Genomic DNA, 22,470 nt, shown 5'->3' with positions numbered 1-22,470 from the left:
ACGGGGCAGGGGGAGCGTGGCAGAAGGGAAAGGACTGCTGCTGGAAAGGACGAGGGGAAGAGGAATACCCAGAACCCAGATATTGCTCTTTATGAAGTCGCTCAGCCCTCAGCAGGAGCTCCTGCTCTGTTTAGGAAGCTGCCTCGTGCAGGGCTTTGTCCTCACTGCGCTGAGGAACCAGATCCAGGCAGATCCAGAGTAGAGCTGGGAGCTGCAGGAGTGCACCCTCAGCCTCCCCGCAGGCACAGGCCGTGCCCCCAGCACGTAGAGCAGCCGTGCAGGGAGCCCTAAAGCCTTACCCGCAGCGTGTGGTCCTGGCTGCCCGTGACCAGGCGTCCCGCTGCGGCTTTCAGCGCCGTGATGGGCTTCTGGTGGGCGCAGGACACGGTGTGGGTGAGCTGGCACGTGATGATGTCGCTGCTGCTGAACACCGGGGAGGAGGGGATGCTGCTTCTGCTCGGGGCTCCTGCGGCCAAAACAAACGGCTGAGTGCTCGGGGCAGCACGACGCCCCAAAGTCAGTGCCCAACATCACCCAGAGAGGCCAAAATCACCCAAAGACCAAATCAGGGATGCCTCGGGGCTGAACTCGGGGAGAAATTGAGCCTGGTCCGACCTTACCACCCTGGCTGACGCCAGCAGCAGCTACAGCTGCTGAAGCAAAGCACCTTTGAGCGAGCTGGTGTGGTGGGAGGGGAGCCTGCCCACAGCAGGGGGTGAACTGGGTGGGCTTTGAGGTCCTGACAACCCAAACTGTCCCGGGATATGATAAAAAAACAGAGCGAGCGTCTCCAACACCCAGCTCAGCAGCAGAGCTCCCTGCTGGGAATCGGCGCCCTACAACTTCGGCAGGACAGATCCCTGAAGAGCTCAAGTGAGGTCAAATGAAGAACTCAAATGACCCCAGCATTACAAACAACAACAAAAAAAAGAACAAAAAACAACACACAAAGGTGTTTTAATTTGTGTGTGGCTGTGCCGAAGCCTTGTGCTACCTCCTGGCTGCGTGGGGCTCTGTGCTGTGCAAACAAAACCAGACCTTGCTGCATGAGCAATTAATTAAGTGTGGGGTGGGAGAGGAACGAGGTACAGGGAAGAGCTGACACCAAAATGTGTCCCCCAGCCTCCAGACTTAAGCACTGGAGAAGACGAGCACTCCAAATGCTTTAGCTCCACAGGGAATTCCCAAATTATTCTTCATTTCTGCGCAACGTCTGGTTTGGCATCCTGCAACAGGGATTTTTGGAGCAGAGCATGATTACAGGAGCTTTTGAAGAGGGTGTGAGATGCCCGCTTACCTCGGAACTGCAGGTGGTTGAAGGACGTGTGTGTTTCTAGCGAGAAGAAGTCCAGAGAGCCGTTCAGCCGGGCAGCAACGATCCTGGGGGAGAAATGCACACGCGTGAGCAGCAGCTCCTCACAGGGCAAAGAGCATCAGGACCAAACTACGCCACCCCTGACTGCAAGGGGACTTGGACATTGCGTCGAGCTCAGGCCACAGAATCAGCCAGCAGACGGAAAAGCTTCTTAATTAACAGCAAACAGAAAGTGGTGACCCAAAGGCATCAGCTCTCAGAATTATTCCGGATCCTCAGCCACCAGAAAGGCTGAGCACACACGTGTGGAACAGCCCCGGAGCACGGGGCACAGGACACCTCGCCCCCACCACGCTCTGCATGAGGTGGAGAGGTGGGAAGGAAGCTGCCAGCAGAGCCAGCAGAGTGCCGGAGCTGGGAGCCTGGCTCACGCCACGTTCTCCTCCCCGTGGGGATCACCAAGCACCGACGCCATCACCTGTGGTTGAGGAACACGAGCGCCGTGATGCCCGACTGCCCTTCCTCGTTACTGCTGCGCAGGGTGCCCTCGATGGCGTCCCACACCTGGGAGGAGGAAGAGTTAAAGTGTGAGCAACAGCAGGAGGCCCCTGAGCCTGCATGGTTGTGAAACCGAGCGGCCGCAGGGCAGGCTGCTGTCATCCTGAGGGAAAGATTCTCATTTAATTTCCAAAAACCAAGCTCAAATCGAACTGTTTCTGAAAGTTTCTCGTTGGAGGTATCGTCTCCAATTAAATTGCTTCAGAACCCGTGTCTCTCCTGTCGAGTTCCCTCTCATCTCACTTTGCTTCATGGTTAACGAGTAACGCTACCTAACGACGTGGCGGTCTTTAAGCTTCTTCAGCCTCAAAAAGCACTGCTATTATTTAACACTGAGGCATTTTTTTTCCTTATACTAAGAACTTCCTTTGAAATGAAGTTTGGCAGTGCTAAAGAACAAGGAAAGACGATGAGCAAAGCACTGAGCAAAGAGAATTTGTTTCAAGTACTTTAGGAAATCCGTTTTAGGTGGCAACAGGCACTAAACCACAATTCCTGCGTTGTTCTAAACGAGAACTAAGCTGAAGCACCGAGCTGCTCGGTGCAGAAGAGGAATGGGACCTGTCCCTTACCTCCAGCTTCCCGTTACTGCGGCCGGCCACGATGAGGTTCCCCTGCAGGTCCAGGCTCCAGACGGAGCTCTCCAAGTCTCCTCCCCAGGAAGGAAGCGGCGATGATTTGTCAAAGGCCGTGAAAGACTCGTCCCCCAGGCTCCTCCTGCGGCTGCTGCAGCCTCCCTCCTCGTTGCCGCAGCCCAGGGAGCGGGACCCAGCCTGGCCGTGCGGGGCGGGCAGGCCGGTGAAGCCGATGCAGTTGGAGGTGCTGTGCTCTTCGTACACTTTGCCAACCAGGCTGCTGAAGTCGTAGCCAGCCTCTTTTTGGCGCCCGCCCACAGCCCGGAGCCGCGTCTCCGACTCGGGCACCTTCACCTGCTCGGAGAAGTTGGTGTCGATGAGGGAGGTGAGGTCCGGCTGGTCACAGAAAAGGGGAGGCTGGGGCGGGCCGAGCAGCCTCTTGAGCTGGTGGCTGCTCTCAAAGGAGTCGTCCAGGCTGTTCTTGCCGTCCGGGCTGTGATCCCAGCTCTCCTGGTAATCAAAAACGCCGCTGCTGTCCCGTCGCAACCTGCAAGACAGCACCAGGGGGTCAGCGCTCCCGTCCTCACCGCCTCAGAGAATTTGGGATGGGCACAGGTGGACAGGGATGCCCCGGCCACAAAGACAGCAAGAATGAGTGTGCACAAGCGTGGTATGGCAGGGATCCAGGCTGCCCCGAGGACTGTGGCTGCTGATTTCTTCCAGAAGGGGTTGTGCTGGCTGCTGAGCGACCGCAGAGAAATCACTTACCTCGGTTTGGGAATAACGGTGAGGCAGTCCCCGGTCTGAGCATCCCACACCCGGATCTGGCCCACCAGGCAGCAGCTGACCAGCAGCATCCCGTCGCTAGCCAGGCACTCGATGTCCTGGGAAGGAAGGAGGAGCAGAGCTGAGCACCAGCCAGGCCTCTGCACTCTCAGAGCCACCGTGCGCGTGGCTGAGGCACCGGACAGGTGATAAATTCCACGTCCAAACGCCAGGGCTGGCTTAGCAACCTCTGGATACTCTGAGAAAAAGACCCGTCGCCTGAAGTCCTGGCTGTGCATTGGACTGCTGAAAACACACCAGAACCCAGCTGCCTTCCCCTTCCCTGATAAACACAGCCCAAAAAGACGCCGGATCAGCTGGGTCTGTTCCCACTGTATCATCCCGGATGATGCAGTGGGAACACAAACGGATAGGAGCTGCAGGGACACCCAAAACAAAGGCAAATGCTGCAGTCTGAGAAATAAAACGGCACTCAGCAGACAAAGGCTCCGCAGGGACAGAGGGGCAGCTCATCTGGAAGACACTGCACAATATATTTGTTCATCCTCCGTCTGACTGGGGGCTGAGCGCTTTATTTCATTTCCCAACAGGGAGGAGAATCTTTTGCCTCAAGAAAAATGAGGGAGCTGAGCTGCAGTGCACTCCTGTGGACACCCAGGGATGTTTTTAGCACTGGAAACAGTATTTGACTGCTCAAACCTACCCACTGGCTTTTGGGAAAGAAGAAAAAAATATTCAGTAGGCATTAAATAACAGGAATGCAGAGCTACCCCAGCAAGGAAAGCTGGATCAGCCCAGCCAATAAAGGCAGCAGTTGGCTACACAGAGGAGGGAATAACAGCGACTGCAGAAACCTCAGAGCAAGTTCCAGGAAGGAATGGGAAAGCCCTGCAGGTAACTTCATGCTGCGAGACCCCAAAATGTACCCATCCAGAGCCTCTGCTCTTAACCTCCACGGCTGTGTTACTCTCGGGCTAAACACCCAGCCTGTCTTTCACGAGGGCCGTTATTTAAGTGAAAAAAAAGAAAATAAAGCTGTGTGGCACACGTCACCCAGCTGCCTTTCTCACGACGACTGCGCCTGCCCGACCTACCATGAGGTGGCCCCTGAGAACCAGGGGCACGATCTCGGTCTCGGGCGGGGAGTAGCCGTAGTCGTCGCAGGGGAGGTCGCCCCGCTTCCTCCTGCTGTGGGCCAGCCCGTTCTGCCCGTAGTTTTTGGGGCAGAACACCTTGTACAGGCAGAAGAGCAGCAGGACCAGGATGATGCCCGAGGCCAGGCCCAGCGCAGCCACCCTGTGGGGAGAGAGACACACAGAGAACAAGGTGAGCTCAAGATCCCATCAGCAGTTCACGGGAAGTGTTTGAAACACTACAAACACGTGCCAAAAAGTCCGAGGTTTTCAGCTGAGAAAAAACTTCCAACAAGCTATAATGATTTCTGAAATATTAAAGATTTGTTTTTACAGGAAAACGTTGATTTGAATGAGATTTTCAGACTTGTCCTATGAAGAACACGCAGTTAAGAAAGAAAAAAAAATGCTACGTGGGGATCAGGGTGATACAAAGTGTGTTCAACACAGCCCAAGGAGGATGCAGATGCAGGTGGCAAGCTGGGAGCTCGTCTCCTCAGCAGGAAAGGAAATTCTCTGCTTGCGCGGGAGATTTATCTAACAACCAAGGTTGGATCATGGCATTTATCCCCCCGAAAAATTCCTGTTTCCCATGGATACACCCCATAACGTGTGTGCTAGGAGTACCAGCTTTAACACCACCGTTAAAACCATCCACTTAAAATACATCAAAGCCAAATCCTCAACGTGTGTGACCAGCTGTGCAACGGTCGGGGTGTGACAGTTGTACGACGTTTCTGCGATGCATTTTTTTTTTCCCCTTTTTCCCCTTTTTGGGGCAGAGCCGAGCAGCCAAAGAGCCCCCTGCGTCTCCAGAGAGCTGAGGCATGGTATCAAGGTTGTGTCAAGGGTTCTTACTTGTAGAGGGTGATGTCCCGGTGTCCCTGCAGCTTGGGGGAGGCTTGGTCAGGCTGAGCTGCAGCCCCCAGCTTGGCACCGCTCGAAGCCAGGAAGGGGTGGTAGCGGTTGGCCTCCTGGGGGTGCCGCACTTCTAAAGCCTCTTGGGGGTTCAGGTAGAGCGTGACCGGGATGGCTGGAAGGATGCTGATGTACCTGAAGGGATGGAAGCAAAGAACAGCTTAGGAACAGCAAGCACAAGGAAGACAAAAAACCCCAAACTCGGCTCCACTTCTCAGCAGCAGCCAGGACGGGCTGCCAGCAGTGGAATGAGCTACGGATGGGATCGGGTGGATCATCTTGATTTAAGTGAAGATAAAGTGATCTGCTCTGGTTTCCTGTACGCTGGAGGCCAGCAGATATCACCCAGAGGTTTGTTCAGTGTCTCTGTTCCTCACACATACCACCCCCATCACTTACAGACAAGCATACCAGTCACCTGAGCTTGTCACCTCCAAAAAAATGCAAGCCAGGATGAGGGTCACGAGCAGGGAATACACCCAAAAGCATAAAAAAAAGAAACACAGCCCTTATTTTCAGACAAGCAGCCCAGCAGCTTGGTACCTCTGCACCCCAGGAGAGCCTGTTGAATAGGTTGCTCCTCGAGGCACTTTTGGAGCAAGCCACGTGGAACACAAATCACCTAACTCAGGAGGACGAAGGGCAGAAGGGCACTTACCTTTTGGCCAGGGTGATGTTGTAGTAGCTGAAGAGGGACGGCCAGTGCCTGAAGGAAAGCTTCCTCCAGATCTCCTCATCCTCCGCTCCCCAGGTGACCTCTGCCTCGGTCCCGAGCTCCGTCTGCCCGTTCCCTTTGCCCTCGGGTCCCTGGGCCCAGCTGTGCTGGTTCGCCTCCAGCCTGCTCAGGGAATCCAACCCCGACTTCTGCTCCCGCTGCTGCGTCTGGTTTTCCGACAGCTGCACGGGGTCCGCCGGGAAGACCGAGAGATCGAGTTTGGGGTCGCCAGCAGGCAGGACCCCTCCGGGAACAGGCATGGGAGGCAAACCCGCCTCCCCCAGGGGGCTCTGCTCGGTGACCTGCGAGGTGAGGTAGGTGCGGAGGCCAGCGGGGTCCGTGTAGACCAGGATTCCGATCCAGATCACCGTCCCGGCCTGCGTGAGGAGAGAGGAGACAAAATCATTCGGTGCTCGGCCTTTTTCTTGCTGCCCCAACCCCATCACCGCCTGGCTGAGCTGATCAGCAGCCCCCCAGCGAGGGGAGCGCCCTGCCCTCGGTTAGGGTCGTGCTCCAGGCAGCTCCTTATCCTTTATGGTGACCCCTGAGCACCACTTTGTGAGCTCCCCGCCCCAGCCTGCTGGTGGTGACTGCACTGGGGACAAGCAGAGGCAGGAGCTGGTGTCCCTCTTACACCCAGAAAAGTGAAAGAATTTGTCTTTCATGGAGAGAAATATCTCCGTGCCTTCGTCCCACACTGCCTGCAGGAACAAATATGACTTCTGCTCCGTAAATACCTTCTCTTTCCCCTCGTACAGTTCCTTGAAGATCTGCTTATGCAGAGATATCTCAGAGCAAACAGCAGAAAATTGCCTGCTACCTCCTAAACATCAGGCAAACAGCAAAGCCCTGCAGCTGATGCATGCAGAGGGATGTTCTGAGGGAAGAACTTCTTGTATTATTCACCGTGGGGGTGTGTAAGCCTCGCAGGAGAACAAGAATGTGTAAAAATATCGATTTTTTTTTTATTATTTTCCCCCGGAAGCCTGTTTGGGTCAGGCCAGTGGGACCCGAGGGGAGCCACCACCACGCTGCCTACCATGATGAGCCTCTGGGCCAGCCGGGTCCTGGCGAAGAAGTAGATGACCCTCAGCCTTTTTGGGAGGCGCAGGTTCCTGAAGGACGAGGGCTGCAGGGTGATGGTGTGGGGGGTGGCGGGCCGCAGGGCTGGCTGCCGCTCGTAGCGCTGCGAGCGGCTGACGGCCTTGGCGGGGGGCAGGCAGGCTTCTGCGGGCAGCCGCTTGTTCAGGTCAGCAAGCTGCCAGGAGAGAAGCAGGAGTCAGGAAAACAGAGAAAAACGAGCTCGGGAAGGATCTACGGGATCAGCTAGGACTCTGTTATCTGTCCCCATCCGCCCTTTGATGCGTTCTTCACCTCGGTTCTTTCTCAGCCAGCTTCCCTCTGCTGTCTCCTTCTGCACCCAACCATGTTTTTCACCACATCTCCTTCCAACCACGTTGTTCACCGCGTCCCCTCCCAGCCCACATACCCACAATCTGCCTTTTTACATACCCAAGGGTCCCCCATCCCTGCACGCGTGTCCCAGGACATTTTTACAGCTCACTCCTTCTTTTTTTTGAGGGAGCAAATCCCAGGGCAGGCTCGCAGAGCAGGAGGAGCCCCGGTACGAGGCCGTGCTCCCAGCCCGTCCTCACCTCCATGCGGCGAATGTCGATGGAGAGCACGGTGGTGAAGAAGAACATCTGCAGGAAGAAGTCGGACACCAGGCCCACCACGGCGAAGAGGCAGAACTCCTGCGGGCAGCACAAACACACAAAAATCAGCTCCAGCAGCTCAGGGACACGGGGTGGATATCCCCACGCCAGGAAAAGGGCAGCTCAGCACCCTGCTGCCCAGGGCACGGGCCCGAGTGTGTTTTACCGACCACAGTCCTGCCATCGGGGCTTTGGAATGGTTGAAAGCTTGGTGTTAGAGCAGTGTGAGAGCTCAGGAGCACGTTTATTCACATCCAGGTTTTTTGTTCTTAGCCATAAAACATCAAAGAGTCCCAGGAGAAACCAGCAGAGGTGCTGTCCCTGCTCCCAAAGCTCTCAGCCCCCTGATGGTGTGTGCAAATCGCATGCCCAAAGAGCCCCCAGCAGTGCTGGTTTCCTGCCCTGCACCAATAAACCTCCTTCCCTGCACCAATAAACCTCCCCCTGATGGAACACTCCTCCAGGAGCAGTGGGACGGGGCTCAGCCGGGTGTCCTCCCACCACACAAAGACCACCGAAGCCCCTGTACCCCCCCCGTGCTCACAACTAGGAGCTCCAGGGCTCCAGCTAAACCATGGCTGTGTAAATCACACCCTCAGCTGGTGCTTATTTAGGGTTGGGTCCTTATTTAGGGATGGGCGCTGAGCTCCCTGCCATGCTGCGCTTCCCCAGCAGGTGCCACTGCAGAAATTAGGAAATAATGCAGAAATAAGGGCGCTGCCACGACCTGTCAGGGCTCAGAGGAGATGTAGGGACTCGGAGAGATCAAGCACAGCGAAAGCAGGCACCAGCAGCAACCTGGGGCTAAAGAGGAGATCGAAGAGTCCAGCCCCATTTGCAGAACAGATTCGTTTTTGTCCCCCTCCTGCCTGGGTCTTCCCCAGCTTCTCGCAGTAACGCTGGGGCCAACAGACCTCCCAGCAAAACCAGCACGAGGCTCTGACCGCAGCTTCAGCCCTTCCTCGGGAGGTTTGGGGAGCAAACACAACACCCCGCAGACGTTCTGGGGGTGAAAACACAGCCCAGGTTCCTCTCCAAAGGAGAAAAACAGAGGGAAAGCAGCACCCAGCTGGATTCCACTCAGCAAAAACCTCCACAAACGGCAAGCTCTGCATTTAAATATTAATTCCACTAATACCCCCACTTATTCCATTGAGGATTAGAGCTGTCTGAAACTGCTGGCCCTGGGAATCTGAAATCTTCTTATGCTTGGGTTCTGCACCCCCTACAGCGAGACCCGAACCCGATTTCAGCGGGTGAGCTCCAGGAGGAGCTGGGGAATGCAGGACGGGCACCCAGGACACGTCCCTGCAGCGTCCTGGGACCACCAGAGCCACGGTGCAAGGAGAAGGGGGGGGCTCCAACCCCTGCAACGAAAGGTTCCTCACAACGAGGAGGTATTTATGGTGTATGCCCACTTCTCACCTGAAGCTGAACACGTTGATAAAGGCAACGTGTGGCTGTGGGGACGTGCTGCTCTTCCAGGACGAGGAGCTAAAAGACCCTAGGAATGAGCCCAGTTTACACCCAAAGGGTGGGTCACGCTGGTGTTTGACCTGAGCAACCTCTACAATCAGCTTCAAATAAAAAAAATTAGGACAGGACACGTGGCTGGGTGCACCCTGGGGAATTCTGCTCGAGCTCCTCTCTTGCTGAACTTCTCTTGGCCACTGAGGCTCAAGGACCGTGAAGTTCAGCCCGCCACGCTCCCGTTCAACCTGGCTGTTTAATCTTCTGAGATTATCATTCACTTTAATCTGCAGTCTGTCTGCTGGTGGTTCCCCAATGTCACAGCAAGGACACGCTCAGCCCACGCGCGGCCAGCGCTGGCCTTCAGCTGCGCAGATGCTGCTGCCTTGCTGCCTGCACCTGCTCAAATCTGTGCTAGAAATTTCCAGACCTTGACACCGTTTTCAGTGTTAGACCCAACAGCACGGCCAATCTACTGGATGGTTCTTTGAGGTTTCAGTTTGTTCACCCCTGGAACAGAGACTGTGATGTCTGTGGCTGTAAAAAACCCAAAGGCTTGTAAATCCGGTGAGACAGCCCCAAACACACCGCCCACCCTTTCCCCAGAGGGGATCCTGCACTGGTTTTGGGTTTCTCCTCCACTGCTGAAGGGGATTAGCGAGCTCACAGCTCCGTGATAGGAAGCTCCCCTGCACAAACAGAAAGGAGCACAGGGCCCAGCCCCTTGTTCTGGGGGTGAGAGGCCTCAAAATGATGGGGCAGACAGAGGGGGTCACTGCCAAGGGGTCTGGGACACGCTTGGAGATGCAGGGAGGAGCCTTTGGGATTGCACGAAACCACCTGGAGAAACCAGAGTGGAAAGGGAGGCATTTCCCTGAGTCGCCTCTTCTGCTACTCAGCCACAGTAACGCCAGCTAAGCCACAGAGAATAAGGTTTGTTGTGTTAGACAGTATCATCTGTGAGACCGAGAGGCAAATAAATAGCAGATAAAGCTCCTGACTCCACTTACATCAACTGGCATTGACAAATCACGTTCCTCTTCCTACACACCCTGCTTTGTGTGTATTCTTAGAGTAGAACACCATTACTACAGACACTTCTGTGGCACTTTTCTGTGAGCAGTGAGGCTCCAGGATGATTTGCTCCCAGGAGACACATCCCTGCCGTGGCACACGATCCCTCCCTTCTTCCCCAGAAGCCCTGAGAGGCAGCTGGGTGCTCTTAAAAAGAGGGCTGAGAGCAGAGCATTGCATCCTGTGTTTGTGCAGGGGCCACAAGCCTCTGTCCTGTGTGTTTAAAGTGCTCAGAACTCACCTGGATGGCTGGGACGAGGGTGAAATACCCGATCAGGATGATCCCGAGCTCTGTGGCCATGTTCTTCATAATTGACCAGCTCTCGTTGCTCAGGCCTGGGGAGAAAACATGCAGACAGGTAAAAGGAGACTGTTCCCTAGTGAGCGGGCGTGAGCAGAGCTGAAAGGACTCCTCCCTGGATTCCCCTTCTTTAAAATTAGGCCCCTATAGTCAACAGACAAAAAAGGGCATTTTTAGGCTAAAATTCAGCTGACCTCTTTGGGTATTTGTTTATAATCAGCCTGTAGATTCCAATGTGTTTATCAGCCGGGTTATCATCCAGCCCCAGAGCAGCAGATGGATTTTTCTCCAACTACACGGGGAGCTGAAGAAGACTCAGCTCACAGAACCACCTTGATTTTAGCAGGCTGAGGGTACTGAGCAGGACAACACAGGAATTCAGACGAGTTAGGAATCAGTGAATTTTTGAGTCCTGTTTTTGATCTAGGATACAAAGCACTCTTATTTTCAAAGCTCAGTAGATTTTTCTGGGGATCACTCCAGAATCTCTCATGTCTATAAATGTCTTTTAAGTTTGAAAACTACATTTATCCATGGTTTGAGTGTACTCAAATCCCTATGCAGCTGCAGAGTGTATCTGTAACAGGGACAATAATTTGGTCACAGCCTCAGCAGAACTTCTTACGACCCGTGGACTGCACTTAAAATATTCATGACACGAGGACAGGCACTAAATATCCTTACCAGGAGACACAGCTCTCTCTTACTAACACTTTTTAAAACTTGCTTTGCCAATGCTTCAGTCAAGAATCTTAAAAAGCAGTGCCCATTGTTAGAGGCTTATGTTAGTTCTTAGAAATAACAAAAATAGTACAAAAGACTTTAAGAATACAATCACCGATTCATATTCAACACACAAAGTCCTCGTTTCCTCTACAGACCACGATAAAGATAATTCCCCATCTCCCAGTTTTGGAATTTCCCTGTTTTTTTTTCTCTCTCAGCGTTTTCCCAGAGCAGGTGCATACCTTGGGCGATGCGCAGCTTCACTTCCAGGTCGACAGGCGTGGAGACGACCGACTTGGTGAGGACCAGCACGTTCTCCAGGCCAATCACCACGACCAAGTAGGGAAATATCTCTCTGGGGGAAACAGAGGGAAAAAAAAATGAGAATGAGATCTTTGGGTAAAGAAAGTGAACAGCAAACACTATCAATCGCTCTTAGCCAAATCCCTTCTTGTGCAGTATTATTCTGTGCTGAGGCGAGAGGTGTGATTTCATCTGCTTTGGATAGATATTAATGTTTTTACAAAATTGCCTGATTTTCTGAAAAACAGCCATTGTAGACAACCACTAAATCAGTCTCGATGCTCCTTAGGGTCAGGAATCAGAATCATAGAACATCCGGGTTGCAAGGGATCCACAAGGATCATCAAATCCAACTCCTGGGTCCCCAAAGAAGAGCCCCAAAGGACAGCGCCCCTCAAAGAGTCTCTACGACAAAGTCTCCACAAAGAGGTGAAAATCAAAAAGATGGATTTGGGCACCACTGCAGCAGCCTCAGGAACAGTCAGCCAGAGAACATTGTACCAGGAGGGTAGGGACCACGTCCCACCATCAACAATGAAGATCCTGCTAAATCACAGCTAAGTACTCCATGAAAATAAACTTGCAAAAACAAAGAAACAAACAGCCAGGTCTCAGGCTGTAAAGAAGACACACGATGTGAACATCGTGGATGTGGATGTGAACAAACTAAACACTCCCAGGGATATTTTCAACCCAAGACTCAAGAATACGCCCTGCAATGGATTTGCCCTTCAGAATATATTCAAGCAGAAGAGAAAGACTACCAAAAGCCATCACTGTGACTTTATCCAACTCTCTTCTCACTTTTTTTCTCTCTTTCAACTACTTACAGCCCAGCCCAGTAGGAGAGAAGAAGCTGATCCATGCACGTGGTAAATCTCTTCGTTTCCCTCCAGCTAAACTTAAGCAAAAAGAGGGCTGCTTCCTTTCAGGGGGGGGATAAATTTTTGCTGTGCTGGTCTGTGCAGATCCAAGAGGAGAACGTGTGTGCGTGCAGCTACACGCAGCCCTTGGCAGATCCCTCAGAGCCAAGAAATCTAAACACCAGGGTTTCAGGAGAACACCTCCTGCTTTCTGCCAGTACACAGCCCCCAAGGACCATCTTCCCAGAGCCCACAGCCACCTGATGTTGGCTTCAACAAACCTTGCAGACGTGGGGCTGTCAGCAGCCCGTCCCTTACAAGTCCAGCTGGGGGAAAAATCCCTGTCTGGGATCACTGCTAGCTCAGCGATTTCGTTCCAGCTCCTTGAACAAATGGCAGGCTGAAACAGCAAGAGCTCCATTCAAAGCAAAACTAAATACAAAATCAAAAAAATAAGACTTTGAGGTCTGTAAGGGCATGCTCCTGCAGAATCCTGTCCTTACACGGTCCTGCACGAAGCACTTGCTGTCCGGCACCATTTGCAGACGAGCTGCAGTAACCCTTCAGAAGGCAGTAAAGTCTGGAAAAGGAAACCCGTAATGCTCTCAACTATCTCCTACTTAACCAGTTGCTTCAACTGCAGAAGATTATTAATTAGTAGTCAACAGAAACAGCACCATGAATCACGAAGAAAACATCTCCTGCAGCTCCCTGACTCCATGCATGTATGTGAACAGGGAGAATCTTGGGCTTATCTGAAGATAAACCTGGAAGATATCACTTGGAAGCTTTATGGATCCATCACATCAGCTTCTCCTATCTAAAATGTAAATGTTCGCATCTGAGCTAGTCAATTTAGGACAAAAAATCATATATAAAATATTAAAATCAATAAAGAGAAGCAGGTTGTCATTTAAGATCATGACTCCTTTAACCCAGCTGAGCTAGCAGCTCGTGGTGGCTGTGCTCTGGAATCGTTCAGAGGCTTTCAGAGTCCCCCAGCTCACTTGTATCCCACTTCAGTGAACTCTGGGCATTCTGCATAGCCTACTGCTCAGCTGTAAATCCTGGGCAGAGCATGTCACCAATCTCCATTTACTCTTCTTTTCTGTAAAATAAGACTAATAAGACCTCACCCATTCAACCTTGCCTTCATTAATATCTGAAATACGCTTTAAGACAAGGGGAAACTATCAAAGCAAGATAAAAGATGACTGATAATGATTAAGGTCTGGTTTTTAATATCATACAGCAGCAGTAAGCAGATACTGATCTCTAAGCACCGAGCTCTACTTCAGTACCTTACAAAAATTGGTGAGGGACAGAGGCTTATCGTAAATCCGGGTACCACTAAAAACAAACACACCCATATCTAGGAGGCTCTGCTGTAAACAAAACAGATAAAAAAGGTCAAAATTCAGCTCAGAGTTTAACCAAACAAATCTGACTCTGCACCCTGAAGCCGGCCAACCCCTAGCATGTTAGAATCGGGTCTAGGACATACCAAGAACACTCTGTCCCCACTCGGGAATCAGATAACAAGAGGGAAAGTGCTCTGGCAGACACTGGGGAATCAGGAAAAGGTCGGAGGATCCCTTGGGTACCTGCAGTCCCAACCCATTCTCTGTGCAGCTTGCTCACATATTAATGCCGCTTTCGTCTCATCCAGATCTTTCTTGCTTTCAGCGTGATCCCACCTGCAACAACTGCTGAGAACTGAAAATTGTGAGCATTTAGGAAACGAAAAGACAAGCTTTAGTCAAAGTGCCTCTCTCCCCTATGGTGTCTAAATGTTTACAGCACTTAGGACAAGAGCCAGATCAAGCCCTGAGGGATCCTTCCCTATCACTTGCATCAAAAAGTACAACCACCATCACCAGCACGAGGCATTTATCTAAAAGAGCAGAATCAACCTGCTAAAAAAAATATTAATGTCATCAGAAAATAAAAACCTCGATGTCATCAGAACCCATCCCCACAGAACCCAAGTGTCCTTCATCCAGTTAAACAGCATTTATAAGATATTGCAAGGATTAAGTTTCAACCCCGAAGGAAATCATCTGTGCAATCATTTTAAGGCAAAGAATTTTTGCAGGAAAACTACTTTAAGGAACAAGAACTGATTAACTGTCCAGCCTGCAGGAGGAATAACTGGATTAGTTTAGCCCTTATGTGTGACAACGCTAACACTGACAGTAGACAAAGGCCTTGGTCATTGCACTAACTAAAACCAGACCGAACCAAGATAGGATGCCCCCCATGTATCTGCATCCAAACACTGTTTTTATTTGCTTTACAATTGTAAATTTCCAGTAGATCCTATCTTGATCTGGGCTTGATCTATAATTAAGGCTCTTGGTTACCACAGGGGGAAAAATAGGAACAAATAATTAAATAATTTTGATTCTGAAGTCAATTATTCGCAGCTCTTCTAGGCTTCTCAGAATTCCTCCATCTAGGTCTGGCTCCTGGTAAACTATCACCAGCACTGAGAAACCTCCCTCATGGTCAAACTTTGAACTGTTCCAGCAGTATATGGCTGGAAGGAGGAGTTAAGAAGGAAATCGGTGGGTACGTCCTTAATTACTTAGGAAAGGGATCAGAAAAATCAAAAGGAAGATTCCGAATTGAACTTTAATTAATGGTGTTCTCAGGTGTTTTCAACTTGACACAAATATGAGCGGTAATCACCGCATCAAAAGGCCAAACAGCAACGTGTGCAGGAGCCCCAGCCAAAAGAAAAGCTGACAAATGTCAGAGATGGCTGCAAAGTTCCCCAGCTGGCCCCCAGGCACAACCAGGGCAGCGCTGCCATTCTGAAAGATTCTTCTGAGCGAGCCCAAGATCAAGCAACGAGCGCTTCGGGGTGCTAAGACAAGTCACTGCAGGAGGAAGAAATTTGGGAGCCTGCTCAGCTGCCAGGAAATCAGATTTATAATTAAGACGTTGTCCCGATAACACCTTTTGCTTTAGGCTGAAAGAGCCAAATGCTAAGCAATAAGGCTGCTCCAGGAAGACCGGGACCCAGTCGAGTCTTTTTGCTGGACAGACAAAAACCACAAGGTCCTTCAGCTCAAGAAGTCTGTTTATAATTTTACACAGCAGTGTGTAAACACTGTCACCTAAGCTTATATGAAAAATACTAGATTTTAAGGGCTAAGCATCGAACAGCTGTTTGCAAATGATTTCACCTCTGTCTGCCCTTGTTTGGGAAGGGGTTTGGTGCTGGAAACGTACCCTCCGTTAAGAGTAGGGGTCAAACCAAACAGCGTGCACAGCCCGACTGACATGAGCAGAGAGCTGAGCACCGTGACGACCGCTGCCAGTGCCAGGCCCCATTTCGATTTCACCATGTCAATCTTCCCTGAAAAACAGAATGGAAAATCTCTGTTACGAAGCAGAAGAGAAGGAGACATTAATAAAAAGCCACGAGGGGATCCTCAATCTGACTTATTTCTGCAGGAACTTCACTTGCTGCAGCCCAGAAATAACGGCAGTTCAATGTCTGAAATGCAGATCCCACATCCTCACAGTACCTAAGAACTGTTACAAGGATGGGACAGAAGCTTGCAGCTTATCCTGGCAGTACAGCACTGCTGGGGCACGAAAAAAGGAACTTAAATATGGCTGGTAAGGTCTAAAGCGACAAGCTCAGAACGTGTATTTGATCTGCATGACCACAAATTGGTCTGTCCACATCGGAAAAAGCATCACTACTACGGCATTTAAAGCTGTGTAAGACAGGGAACACCTCAGAAGATACCACAAGGATAAAATTTCAACATCACCTTTGCTGCTGAAACAGGAGGAACTGCAGTGCTATGGATGGAACTCGTTTTTCCCATATGTAGCCCGGGAAATTGTTCCCCACCACCCATCCCTTAGCTGGCAGGTATATATATATACAGGTGGATTATTAGCTTGCTCTACTCTCTAGGCTCTCCACCCCACAAACCTACGTGTGGAGAAGTAGATGTAGGCAAAGAGGATAATGTAGGTGGTGACGAGGGGGATCAGCTCAGCGATGCCGATCTCCTCCTTGAAGTGGACGTGCACGATGTTCTCCTCTCGCAGCGTGCAGTTGGGGCTGGGGTGCAGCAGCTTGAGGCGAGAACGGAGGCTGCTGAGGAACCTGACGTGAAAAGCAAGCGGGTTGTCACTCACACCGTGTCCAACGACCAGCAAACGATCCCAAGGAGGAGCTCAGTGAGGGCAGAGTACATCTGCACTGTGGGCTATCTCCCAGACCTTGATCTCTATGAAGATTCACAAGGGAACTGTGCAGACTCAGCAAAATTATTTAAAGCAAGGGCTCGTCGTCAACAAAATTTGGCCCTGGGGAACAGAACATCCCGTAGACTCAAACATCTCCTAAATTTTATGTAAGCGCTGCTGCTGACAGGCCCTACATGACAGTCCTTGAGGCTGAAGGGCTCTTGTACGGGCAGCAGCAGGGCAGGTTTCGACTCCTGTGCTGCCAATTTTGTCCTAGGCATTCCTCGGGGAAATCTGTGCAGCACCGAGCAGCTCGTTTCGTCCTCAGATCTGCTCAATCCAAGGCAGCTTTGCCAAAACTGCCAGAGGGGTTTCACAGTTGGTACCAGCTGAATTACTGCTTTCTGGAAAGCAAAACACTCAAACTCCACGCACCGGGAACTGGGTCAAAACAGACCTACTGGGCCTTGGCTGCAACAGTTGACAGCTCGGTGTGCAGATGAAGCCATCATCAGAGGAACTCCCACTGGCAGCTTTGGGTATTATATTTACTTTTTTTTTTTAATATATATAAAGAAAGAAACAGCACTGATAGTGCTTTATTTCCCTGAAGCACAGCAAGTTTTATCCCCAAAGCAGCATTCTGCTTTTCTATAGCACCTTCAGAGGATGCCAAAATACTCTAAAGCACAAGAAAATGGGGATTAAACAAAAAGTTAGCAATAAAAAGAGCAGAGAAAAGAGCTAACTTGTCCAGAATAAGGGATCCCTAATGTAAAAATAGCACAGCTCCAGCTCCCTACCTGGAGTCGTATCGCTGGAGGCCCAGTGTGACAGTGTACGACACCACTCGCTTCCTGTTGTACAGATTCACCCCGCTGTATTTTCCAGGGAGTCCAAACAGCAGATCTGCAAAAACACAGGATGAACAAAACGTTACGATAACAGGAAAAGAGGCCAAAAAAAAGATAAAGATGGAGCACCTCTTCTCCGTGGAGCCCAGAGGCAATGGGAACAAATTAAGATGAGGGATGTTTTCTCAAACATAAGAAAAAACTTCCTGTGATGGTTGGTTATCCCCATCTTCTCCCTGACCTGATGAAGTCTGCCCTCTAATCCTAACCCGTAAACTCTCAGCTAGCTCATCACCCAGCCCTAAGCAAAGCTCCAAGCGTCCAGGAATTCCCAGGATATTGTGGACCTCTATCTCGCTTGTGAATGAGCTGTCAAAGAGAGGCTCCATGTGCTCCAAACCACAGCGTGCATACGTTATGGATGCTCAAAAAATAACCATTAAAATAAACTTGCTTTATGGATATAAAGTCCCTTTTTAGACCTGTCACATTAACAGGCTTCCTGATACCTACAAAATTCCTTTCAAAACAAAGGAACAGCGTTTCCCCTGGCCTTGTGGAATCACTGAACAATAAGATTCCAGACACGGTCAGAATTTTTTTTTTAATTAAGAAAGCAAAAATACTTTAATGAAATCCAGTGTCATCTCGGGGTATATGCAGGCAGACGACAGCAAAAGCACAAGAGGGAGCAGGATGAATGTTTGCCTGTGACAATGAGGCAGTCTTTGAATACAATAGACAACGGCACAAGGGAAAAAGGCCAGAGCATATCTAGAGTAAGAAGAACAAAAAGGCTTGGACAACTCACCTGTTATTTTTAAACCTATAAAAAGGGGGCTTCTTTGGCACTTCATGCTCTTACCTTTGAGAGTAGCTGATGTCTGTAGAGTCTTTGGTTCATGCTGGTGGATGGTTTTGATAATATCTGGGTCGGCGTTGAATCGCTCTCGGTCATTCTGCCAGAAGTTGCCCGGAGACAGTAACAGACAGCCATGCTCGGGGAGCAGATTCCGCAGCTTCTTGAGGCCAGGGAGGAGGTCCGTAACCTGAAGGCAAACTTCCTCCAAGCTCTTGACACCAGAACTGAAATGCAAACAAAGATTAGACGCCGCTGTGCACGTTACAACTTTCACAATCAGGCAGAGCTGCTGAGATGAACACCCCAAGGAGCTTCAGCACCACGTTACTGCTCTTGTCCTAATAACAAAGGATCGGGAGCCTCAGGACACAGCTTGGGACCTCACCGTAACAGTGTGCAAACTCCAGAACCCTGTTATCATTTCTCTGCATGCTTTATGGCCTCATAGCTTTCCTAGATGCCACAATTTTCAGTTCCACGTTTCAGATACCTCCAGTCTACAGAGAAGCTGCCTCCCTGGAATTCTTAAAAGACCTTCAACTCTTCTGCATATTTCTTTCCACATATGTTGAATGCCTGAGGTGGATAATTTAAGGTGTAGATTTGTCCCAGAACTTCCTGCTAGCACCATTACATAATCCTTATCAACTATTAACTCAGGAAAGACTCAGCTTGGGCTTACAATAGCATCTGACTGTGACTGCTCAGTTACAAAACCCACCAGCACACCATTTGGCCAGACGAGCCAGAGCAGCTGATCCAAAAGAGAACACTTCCCTCACCGTGGCATGGGCAACCAGAGGGGTTTGCGCAAGAAGAGTATATTTAACAAAGGCTAATTTAAGACATTGGAGGCCAGTTTTCCCTGGCTTCAGCCCCACAGATTACAGAGAAGGTGTTGGAGTCCTATTTTAAAATGCCTTCTCTAGAGGATTTTTTTCCTATCATGACTGCAGAGAGAAAATATGGAACCCAACCAACGATGACTGAGTTATGACTTTGTCAGCACTCCCTCCAGAATCTTTATCTTGTCATTACAGGGCAAGCTACCTAGAAAAGTCACATCTGTCAAGATAAAATACTAGAGAATATGCTAGAAAATACTGTGTTCATAGGAACAGAAGCTTTCTAAAAGAGAATCCAAAAGGCCTGATGCTGTGACCCCTCCAATAACAGCCCCAGGCAGAGTAAGGAGACTACTGTTTTATATTTAGGCTTTAACTAACTTTGAAACATAACAGCAACAGCTTTTTATACTGCACAAAAGCCTATAAGAGTTCTTATTTGTGAAGCAAGTCCAATGTACGTTGTAGATGCAGAGATGAATACCAAAAATAATGAATTGAGCCAATGCCTGCTACACTACAACAAATTTCAGGTCGCTTCTGACTTTACAAATGATGACTGCTCACAGCTTCAACAATCTTATTGCTGATGCAAATATAATCACCTTGTGTTTCCTGTCCAGTTGTCAGCAATCATCAGCTGCTTCTGTCCCACTTTAGTATAAAAGTATGCTTTTTTTGTCATATGAAGAAAATCAGCTGCGCTTAACTTTGATACTGACAAAGCAACCGATGGGAAGGAACTTCATGACTTCGGGGGTAATTTCAGAATTTCTCTCAAAGCTAGATGTTTCCTGAAATATGCGAGTCTGACACCAAATGGAAGACCTTATCCCAGGTCTGAGTGCCTAAATCCCTACCTAGCCTTTTCCTTCTGGTGGCTGTGTAAGTTTAATGTTGCTTCCACACTGCCTCGTTGCTCACCAAGGGTAACACAGCAAGACAATGAGCAGATGACACACATACCAGGAGCAAGTTGTTTCTCACCTGTAATTGGCAGCTATGCACAGATAATATCTAAAGATACACATGTGATAAAGGAAGACGTGAAAACAGAAAGAATGTCAGTGCCAAGGCTCTGAGAGCTGCTAGCAAAAGCTCTATATTTAACAGCAGGAGTGGCATTTCTGAATATTATCAGAGAAAGCAGACAGCTATCTCACAAGGATTGGTTTTAAAAAAGGACAAACCATCAGGTAGAGTGGTTAAGGGAACACTCAAAAATGAAGCAATGAAGGATGCTGCCAGGGAAGCAGGAAACGAACAAAGAGCAGATGTTCCCTAGCTATGTGAATCAGAGGACAAAGAATGAAGAAAGCTCCTGGCTAAAAAGCTAGGAGATGATCAAAGGCTCTAATCTCACCATTTTTCACCACGCTTGGCCTGTTGTCGGTGTCATTATTCTCACTGAACAAAGAAAGAGAAGGAGGAAAAGCCTTTCTGTCTTTGGAAAGTCAACCAGCCAAGAACTTGTCAACACACAGAAACTTGGAGCTCAAAGGGAAACACATTATAAAAAACAGAAGCAAATTAACATGTGCAAAATGTATTCTTGGTTTTCAAAGTGAGAATATGCCAAACTAATCAGAGTGATCCCTTTTTTTTTTTAATACTTGACTTCTTAGATAAAGAAAGCACAGCAAGTTCTCATCTACTCAGGCCCAATTAGGCTTTTGATTCAGCACCATGCAGAAAATGCTTTAGATCACGGGAAAGATAGAATTTAGCACAAAAAATGTAATTCAGTGAAGAAATGGGTTAACAGGAAAATGGCCATGGGGCTGCTGAAAGGGCAACCGCTGGTCTTGAAGAAAACAAAGTGGAATTTTTCATGGACAGCTCGGAGAACCAGTATTTATTTTATATTTTTATTGAAAACCTTGGAATAAGATATAGAGACATCTGTCAAGGACAGAAAATAAAGCAACACTGCTAACACAGAAAGGGAACAGAGTATCTGAAATGGATGTTGTAAGGGCTGGGCTAAATTTAATACCGTTTCTATTAACTGTACAAAGTGCAAGGCCGTGTACTTGGGAACTAAAAAAAAAAATTCTGCTATCAGGTAGGAGCTCATCAGCTGGAAATGATAAAAAGAGAGATGGACGTGGAGGCATCAATCAATCACTTGACAAATGCTGGTGTGATTGGCCATGAAAAAGGGACTTGCAACCTTAGTGTATTTCAGAAAAGTCATTTCCATGGAAAATGAGGTAAAAAGAGACTTCAGTGAGCATCCTGTGTACAGTTCTCATCTCCTGAACAGGGGAGATGCAGTAAGAACAGTGCAGGGAAGAGCAACCAGGCTGACAAAGTGAACACAGAACCACCTTAACAGCGTATGTCAAGAGTTTCCTAAATTTAGTTTAACAAACAAGGATGCAGGGTGGGGAGAATGAGTTTTCCCAGTAAATATCTGGAAGCAGAGGAGAGCTATTTTTGCACGAAGGCTGTGTCAGGACAAAACCAAGCAGGTATGAACTAGTCTTAAACACTGCCAAAAGTGGAAAGTCAGGAGAAGGTTCCTGACCATGCAAAATTGTAGAAGAATAGGCATGGTGGGGCCAAATGAACCTGCTTTAATATAAACCTCACATGCTTATGAAAAGGATTATGTGAAACTGCTACCTGCTATGAAAGGTATAACCTCAGAGGACCATTCCAGACCTCTCTGCCTAAGACTCTGACCGGAGGGTTCCTGACAATTATCAGTAATTAAAGAACAGGCAAGTCCTCTAGCACGAAAGCCAAAGTGCTGTACCTGCAGGAGGGATATGCCACCACTGCTCGGCAGCGACCTCTCATTTTATTTTGAGAATCTGACACACTCAAAGCTAATAATCAGATTTAGGAGGAATAATTTAGAAGACGGGTGTGCACAGCAGCGGGGGGGGTCTGCCTCCTCCACAAATCCTTGACAAACAGTAACTACCTGTCTCTCAGGGCATGGTTTCTGATCTCCTCCACGAGCTGGAAGACGCGGGACAGCGGCGAACGGAACACATCCACAGCGAGGAAGTTCTTCTGCCATGGGGAGACGGTAGCTTTCACAAAGATCTGCTGAATGTAGGCCACAGGAGCACCAACATACTGTGGAGAAAACCAGAGGGAGAATGAAAACACATGGTGAGTGGGAAGCTGCTTAGCAGAATTAGATCACAGCTTGGCAACCTTTCAGGAAGGGGTTTGCCAGACTATATTTTTCTCTCCCAAGTTAAGAGGTGAAACATGGCAGTAGTAAC

The 22,470-nt window shown here is 49.5% G+C and overlaps 1 protein-coding gene across 3 annotated transcripts in view; it reads right to left on the bottom strand.

Moving 5' to 3' along the window:
- SCAP (SREBF chaperone) overlaps positions 1-22,470 on the bottom strand; it is a 46,708-nt gene that overhangs the window by 1,724 nt on the left and 22,514 nt on the right. For all 3 annotated transcript variants that reach the window (XM_082752384.1, XM_082752383.1, XM_082752385.1), the window contains 17 exons: positions 22,161-22,318; positions 18,387-18,607; positions 17,471-17,576; positions 16,412-16,584; positions 15,690-15,816; positions 11,529-11,641; positions 10,501-10,595; positions 7,656-7,754; positions 7,040-7,258; positions 5,944-6,377; positions 5,226-5,420; positions 4,329-4,530; positions 3,217-3,332; positions 2,446-2,995; positions 1,794-1,879; positions 1,298-1,380; positions 300-466 (listed from right to left, as the gene is read on the bottom strand). In XM_082752384.1, coding sequence (XP_082608510.1) covers positions 300-466; positions 1,298-1,380; positions 1,794-1,879; positions 2,446-2,995; positions 3,217-3,332; positions 4,329-4,530; positions 5,226-5,420; positions 5,944-6,377; positions 7,040-7,258; positions 7,656-7,754; positions 10,501-10,595; positions 11,529-11,641; positions 15,690-15,816; positions 16,412-16,584; positions 17,471-17,576; positions 18,387-18,607; positions 22,161-22,318 — 3,144 coding nt within the window. The remainder of the gene's footprint in view (positions 1-299; positions 467-1,297; positions 1,381-1,793; positions 1,880-2,445; positions 2,996-3,216; positions 3,333-4,328; positions 4,531-5,225; positions 5,421-5,943; positions 6,378-7,039; positions 7,259-7,655; positions 7,755-10,500; positions 10,596-11,528; positions 11,642-15,689; positions 15,817-16,411; positions 16,585-17,470; positions 17,577-18,386; positions 18,608-22,160; positions 22,319-22,470) is intronic.

Source organism: Aythya marila (genome assembly GCF_965140915.1).
Source record: "Aythya marila genome assembly, chromosome: 2".
Taxonomy (NCBI): domain Eukaryota; kingdom Metazoa; phylum Chordata; class Aves; order Anseriformes; family Anatidae; genus Aythya; species Aythya marila.
Note: the sequence above shows the minus strand (reverse complement) of the source record. Positions and strands in the feature narration are given on the sequence as shown.